Here is a 6395-nt window from a genome sequence, read left to right as displayed (position 1 = left end):
CATTTAAATGCCGGTTGGAAAAATGAAAATTAACAATACATGCAAGGATTCATAGCGCAGTATTATTAGCACCTGCACTGACAAAGATTATTTGGACTTTTAGTTCATATTTTCCGCAGTGGGATTTTTCTTCAACTCCGAACGTCCCGAAATACTGCTGACTTTATTTTTGAAATGAACAGTCTTCGAACAACTGCATTCTCAAAGAATATTTAATTGGTATCATTTCCCAGAATGGCTTGGTGATTCGGAATGATTTTTTAACAATAGTTTGAAGTTTCCAAAAAAGAAGTTAATTTGTCGTTAAAAGTGGAGCTGGAGCGATTCCTGTAACTTATAAATTAGATTGCCTGAAGTTTGTTCCAAGTGCGCATTGCCACTCCTGTTTTTAATGCTGTTGCTAATAAGTAGGAGGGGAGCGAGTTTGGGAACCTGCTGTAGGGAATGGAGTAAATTGAAGGGGTGTGTCGGACTGTAACTGAGAGAAACAAGGAAAAATAAAAGAAATGGCATCAACGCATAACTCCTCGACAGCAGGTTGGTAATTGCTTCTGCAAACAGACGGATGCAGACTTGGAGTCTGCGCTGAGTGAGCTGCTGCGCGTTTATCACGATCGAGCCAAGCCAGGTGCTGGGCGTTGAGGTGTGGAACGGCAGGTTCCCGGGGGCGGGGGGTATGCTGCTCCCGATGCCGCTTCCCCGCCGCTCTCCTGAGGGGTAGTACTCGTCTGTTGCCGGGGATACGGCGCCCACTCTTGCCCGTTGTGGGTGGCGGGCGGCCGTCCTCCTCCCATCACCTCCCCGGGTTTTCCGGTCGCTGGGACCGGCCCCCAAGTGCTGTGAGCGCGGCCCGAGTTAAGTAAGGAAGGCCGCTGGCCGCCTGCGCTAGGCCCGGCGCGGCCCTCCAGCTCAATCAGGGGTTCTCGGCAGAGTAGTGGAGGAGAAGAGTGAAGCAGTTAGAAGAGAATGTTTGTTAATAGTGAGATATTGCCACCAAGTAACATCTTTAAATCGGCGTAAGAGGGGCTGCTTCCAAATGATATAACTCGCTAGCTAAGACTACCATCGGGCCTCTATATAAAAATAACATATACAATATGTAACCTGAAGTACTGTTGAAACTTGCATCTCCACGCAACTTTTGTCACAGCAAGGCACCTCATTGTGGCCATCATTCGTTTTGCCAGAGGCACTTCCACAGATGCTCAGTTCTGCTGTGTGTGGTAAATAAAAGGTGTTGAAAGTCTGAAGGAGTGGCATTCATATACTGTATAGATGTTTTAAAAATTATTTTCCTTTTGGTCCACTAGCTAAGCCCCCTGCAGTTAAGTCACTGCCCAATGATATTTATCTTTTGTAGTCTGTGTACAAATCAATTAAGCAATTAAGTATATCCACATACTGCATTAAATCAGGCCCCAAGATTAGTTTACAAAGTATTAGTCAGGAAGCCACTGTCCTTCCCACTTGTTCAATTAGTTTTTTGTATGAATTTTTAAAAATATCTTTTTTATTAACACTGGTGATCAAAACTAATTTTGAAGTAGTTGAATGTATACACCTTGATTGGGACACTAATGACAGGTTTAAGGGATTCCTGATCCCTGGTGAGCAGACTTCAGAATGGGTCTGCTGAACCACCAATAACCTCATTCTTTCTGGTAATAAATGTATTGAAGCAAAACAATATTTCATAGTTTTCTGATGGTGAATGATGCTGGGATGTTTACAGGTTTATAATACTTACAAAACACGAAACTACTAATGGAAATATATTTTCTTCCGCGTGTTCCTATTTACTTACATGGTCATGTTTTCGTGTACTTCCCATTTAGACTTGAATCTTCCAACTCTACACTTTTCCCCAATCAGCAACTCAAATCTTAACTATCTTTCAGTTCATTGCACACTTTTTTAAAGACTGTTCCTTCTTGATTCTCACTGTTAAAATTAACTTGTAGAATCTGTCATTGGTCTACTTATTAAATGCAGAATCAAAAAGGAACAGTCTTTTTAAAAAAAAACGTGCTAAGAACTGAAAGATGGGTTAAGATTTGATTTACTGGTTGGGTGCTTTGTTTTAGGCTGGTGTGATGAGTTACTTGTGTTCTGGGACAAAAACGTAGACATTAAACTTTTACATAGTGAACCACTGCCCCGAGTGAAGCTGAGCTGATTAATCTCCAGACTTTAGACATCGATGGACCTCAAGCCAAATATAAACACAATAATTTGAAATCTGGGCAAAGTTATCAGTTAAAGAAAGTTTGATTTTTGCCTGCTTGCAGCTCTGAGCATTAAGTTGCCTACCAAAGGGTGGCAAAAAGGCATAGCAGATAGAGCCCCTGTCCTAAATTAATTCTGTTCTAGTTCAGTCTTCAACTCTGGTACTTTGTGTGGAGTTTGCATGTTTTCATATGACCACATAGGTTTCCCCAAATTCCAGTTTTCTCCACACAAGAGAGATATGAACTGCATTGAACTGTTGCTGCTAAGTTAACACATTTTACGTCAGACGCCGGTGATAATAAACCTGATTCTGATTCTGATGAATGTTGGTTGCTTGGTCAATTGACTGTTGTAACTTGCCCAGAGGGTAACTGTATGAGAAGTTGATTGTTGCAGTTGAGAGCAAGTTATAGGGAAATAAGAATGGGAATGAGATGAAGCCGAGATAGTCGATGGGCACATTTGTCATGTGTCATAAGAGTCCAGTGTTATGTCAGCCCACCACAGCCAGCTGAATTTTTTGCCTATTGACACTAATTCCATTTGTCAGCATTAGGACTGTATCCTTCTATGCCTTGCTGATTTAAATATTGTGCTTGTATTTGATTCCACTGCCTTCTCTGGGCACGTGTTCCAGATTATCAGCCACTCTCTGTGTATATAAAATTTTCAAAAAATACTCAATAATCCCTGATAGACACCACAGTGGCACAGCTAGTAGAGCAGCTGCCTCGCTGCATCAAGGACCTGGCTGCAATCTTGATTATGGTCTTGCTGTCCATGTGGAGTTTGCATGTCCTCCCTGTGCTCTGGTTTCCTCTTTCATCCTAGTGATACGTGTGCTGGTAGGTTAACTGGCCACGGTAAATTTCCCTGAGTATGTAGGAGGATCGTGGAATTTGGGGAGAGTTGATTGGAATATGGGGGGAATAAAATGGGATCATGTAGGACTAGTATAAGTAGATAGTTGGTGGATCAGCACAGGCTTGATTGGCTAAAGGGCCTGTTTCTGCACTGTATCTCTAACTGAAATCTGTAACTTATCTTAAAACTATGCCCTTTTGTTTTAAATACCCTAACTACAGGAGATAGTTTTTTTTTAAAAAAAATTCTCCCCTATCTTTCTCTCTCATAATCATATATATTTATCTAAACCCACTTGCAGCCTATTTTTTGCTCAGATTGTTACCCCAGATTAGATCTCATTCCTTGACCTTCAGCTTGCTTTCACGTAGACATGTTTTCCAATCTGGCATGTGAGGATTGCAGCCCAAAGTGGTTGTGTTATCAAATTAATAATCCAAACACAGCAGAGGTCATGGCATAATTCCATACTTTAGATAGGAAAATGCTCTGTGAATCCCCAATCATGAAAGTAATGGATTGTCATTCAAATATGCTTATTAATATAATTTTGTGAAGAAAATCTTCCTTTCTTTTGGCTCATAAGTGACTTCAATCCGACTGGAATGTATTAATATTTTAACTCCTCTATCTCCTGAAAATAGTAATTTTAAAAAAAAGAATTAGAGGTTTGATTCAATGCATGGGTTTGATGTCAGCTTTTGAAATTTGGCCTTCTTTCTCCAACAGTTACTTTTTCCGATTTCTGCTCCATGACGATCGCCAATGATTCTTTGTATGCTTCGAACACTTGTATATGATGCTGTTTGTTAGAGGAAAATTTAACCGACTGAAACATGGCTTTTTTCTCCTTTTGAATGATTCCAGCACAGCTTAGGATATTGTAATCACATTTTAACTGTATATTTAATTATTATTAAAGCTTCAAATTCTCAAACTCAAACACATCTTTGTCATGTACAAACATCCAACAAAAAATACAATTAGCCTAATTCAAAAACTAAATTTATGACTTTGATATCTTTTACATGACACAGAATTATTTCCTCCAAATCAGTTTGGAACAATGCCAGAGAAGATGTTCCATTGTAATTACAAATCCTGTACATTCCAACTCTGACAACACACATCAAAGTTGCTGGTGAACGCAGCAGGCCAGGCAGCATCTATAGGAAGAGGCGCAGTCGACGTTTCAGGCCGAGACCCTTCGTCAGGCTCTTCCTTCAGTTAGTCCTGACGAAGGGTCTCGGCCTGAAACGTCGACTGCGCCTCTTCCTATAGATGCTGCCTGGCCTGCTGCGTTCACCAGCAACTTTGATGTGTGTTGCTTGAATTTCCAGCATCTGCAGAATTCCTGTTGTTTGCATTCCAACTCTGAATTTACTTTGTAATGCATCAATCCGTTGTGTTATCTGATGCTTGCCATGTCCTACGATACAAACATAAAGAAATAATAGCTCTTCAAGAACATATAATATGTGAATCACATTGTCTAATATTTTACTTCAATTTGTAACAACTTGCTAGTTCATAGTTTATTAAACTTTGTATTCTCTGACAATGCTGCCTGGCCTGCTGCGTTCACCAGCAACTTTGATGTGTGTTGCTTGAATTTCCAGCATCTGCAGAATTCCTGTTGTTTTCGTTTTGACTTTGTGTCCTTTTAAGTAACCTGAAATGATCTGTCCTTTTTGTTCCTGATCTTATAAAACAACAGTCTCTGATTTACCAGTCACATCAGATAAGGTTTTCATATTCATTAATGTATAATAAAACTTGCAAATCAGAGGATTTCTTATAAAAATCATACTTTCCACTTGTGATATTGCATAAAGTAAGACTGTGTTAAATTAATAACTGTAGAAATAAGAATTATGAAGTAATGCACATGGTAGAAAGTTTCAAAAACTACTGGTGATTAATTGGAACCCATCCTGAACAATTAGTCAAGAAATAATACAGTTGATAAAGTGAATCATTTTAAGAACTTAGAGTACTGCACATCATGCTTCCCTTGTGAAAACATTCATTATTTTGATGTCCATAATCAAAATGCATTAAAATATTCACAATGTGAATTTAGCTTAAAAATTATTTGTATTTCATTCCTCCGATGAACTTACTTGGCAATTTTTATATTTTTCAAGGATTGCTGGACTTGGACTTGAATGTTTTGTGTCAGATTGTGACTTTCTAGGTCAAGTGAGACCCTGCAGTCAGAGCAAGTGTAATTTGTGCATTTGCTATTGATTCAAACAAATTTTGTCATCATAAATTTTAAAATACTTTCTTTTTAGTTTAACAGAATCAGTTGGTTGGTCTTCCAAAATTATTCCCTCAACATTTAATTTAACTAGAACGATGTGTTCTGAAGGATGCCTATCCAGTGAGCAATAAATAAATCTGATTATATCAGTCTACTTTTATAGTTTGAAAACAAATACATTCAATTGCAAGTGATTGAAATGCTAACTGTAAATTCTGGAAGCTGTGCATGTTGTTTTTCCGGATATTCAACCTTGTCTTGAATTTATTCACAAGTAAACCTGAGAAGGGAAGGAAATGAGGTAATTTATGAAAGTTTGATGATTGATTGAAGGATGCTTGTCTGTTTCGTTGCAAATTGTAGAACAACTTTATCGGAGTTGCAAAGTAGTCTCAGTTTTGCAGATTAAGTATAAATGTTACTGAAGAAGTTAATGACTTTAGTTCATATTCCTGTTGCAGAGGACAAAGCCCAAAGTGTTCTGATACTTGCAATTATGCTTTTTGATTATCTCATGGATGTGTCGTCTCCAAGAATTTGCTGTGTTTATATTTTTAGATAAATGAACACCCCGGAAGAGTTCTGGTAAATTGGATTAGGAAGAATCTGATTCACCTAAAAACACCCACTGGGGAGATGTACAATATTTTTAATTGCAGTACAAATTATAATTTTTCAAGAATGTCATATTTCCCTTTTTTCCACTTGCTGTAGTGTTTGCTTAATGGAGACTTAAAATGCTAACTCTGTAGACCAGGTAACATAGAAAAGAAGATATGTAAAATATTCAGTTTTCATCTATGTTTCAGTGATTTTGTGACCTTCTTAAATGTGATCACTAATATTTGAATAAATTTATGTGAAACGTAGGGAGTAGCTAATGTTGTTTCTTTGTTCATGAAGGGAAATAGTGATAATCCTAGAAACTGTAAACCAGGAGTCGCATATCACTGGTAGGGAAGCCGTTGGAGAAGATTCTTGGTGATAGAATTTGAGCAATTGGAGAGCCATGGCTTAATTAGGGAATCAGCATGGC

General features: G+C 38.4%; 1 protein-coding gene across 4 annotated transcripts in view; it reads left to right on the top strand.

Moving 5' to 3' along the window:
• The first annotated feature begins 405 nt into the window (after nucleotides 1–405).
• LOC134345314 (inactive N-acetylated-alpha-linked acidic dipeptidase-like protein 2) overlaps nucleotides 406–6395 on the top strand; it is a 1001093-nt gene continuing 995103 nt past the window's right edge. For 3 of the 4 annotated variants that reach the window (XM_063045781.1, XM_063045779.1, XM_063045780.1), the window contains exon 1: nucleotides 406–537. Coding sequence is in view for 1 of the 4 variants with exons in the window: in XM_063045777.1 (XP_062901847.1) it covers nucleotides 507–537 (31 nt within the window). In the remaining 3 variants the exon portion in view is untranslated. The remainder of the gene's footprint in view (nucleotides 538–6395) is intronic. The other variant, XM_063045777.1, reaches the window with a different exon arrangement.

The sequence above is a fragment of the Mobula hypostoma genome, chromosome 4 (genome assembly GCF_963921235.1).
Source record: "Mobula hypostoma chromosome 4, sMobHyp1.1, whole genome shotgun sequence".
Classification (NCBI taxonomy): domain Eukaryota; kingdom Metazoa; phylum Chordata; class Chondrichthyes; order Myliobatiformes; family Myliobatidae; genus Mobula; species Mobula hypostoma.
This window is presented reverse-complemented; position numbering and strand designations above follow the sequence as displayed.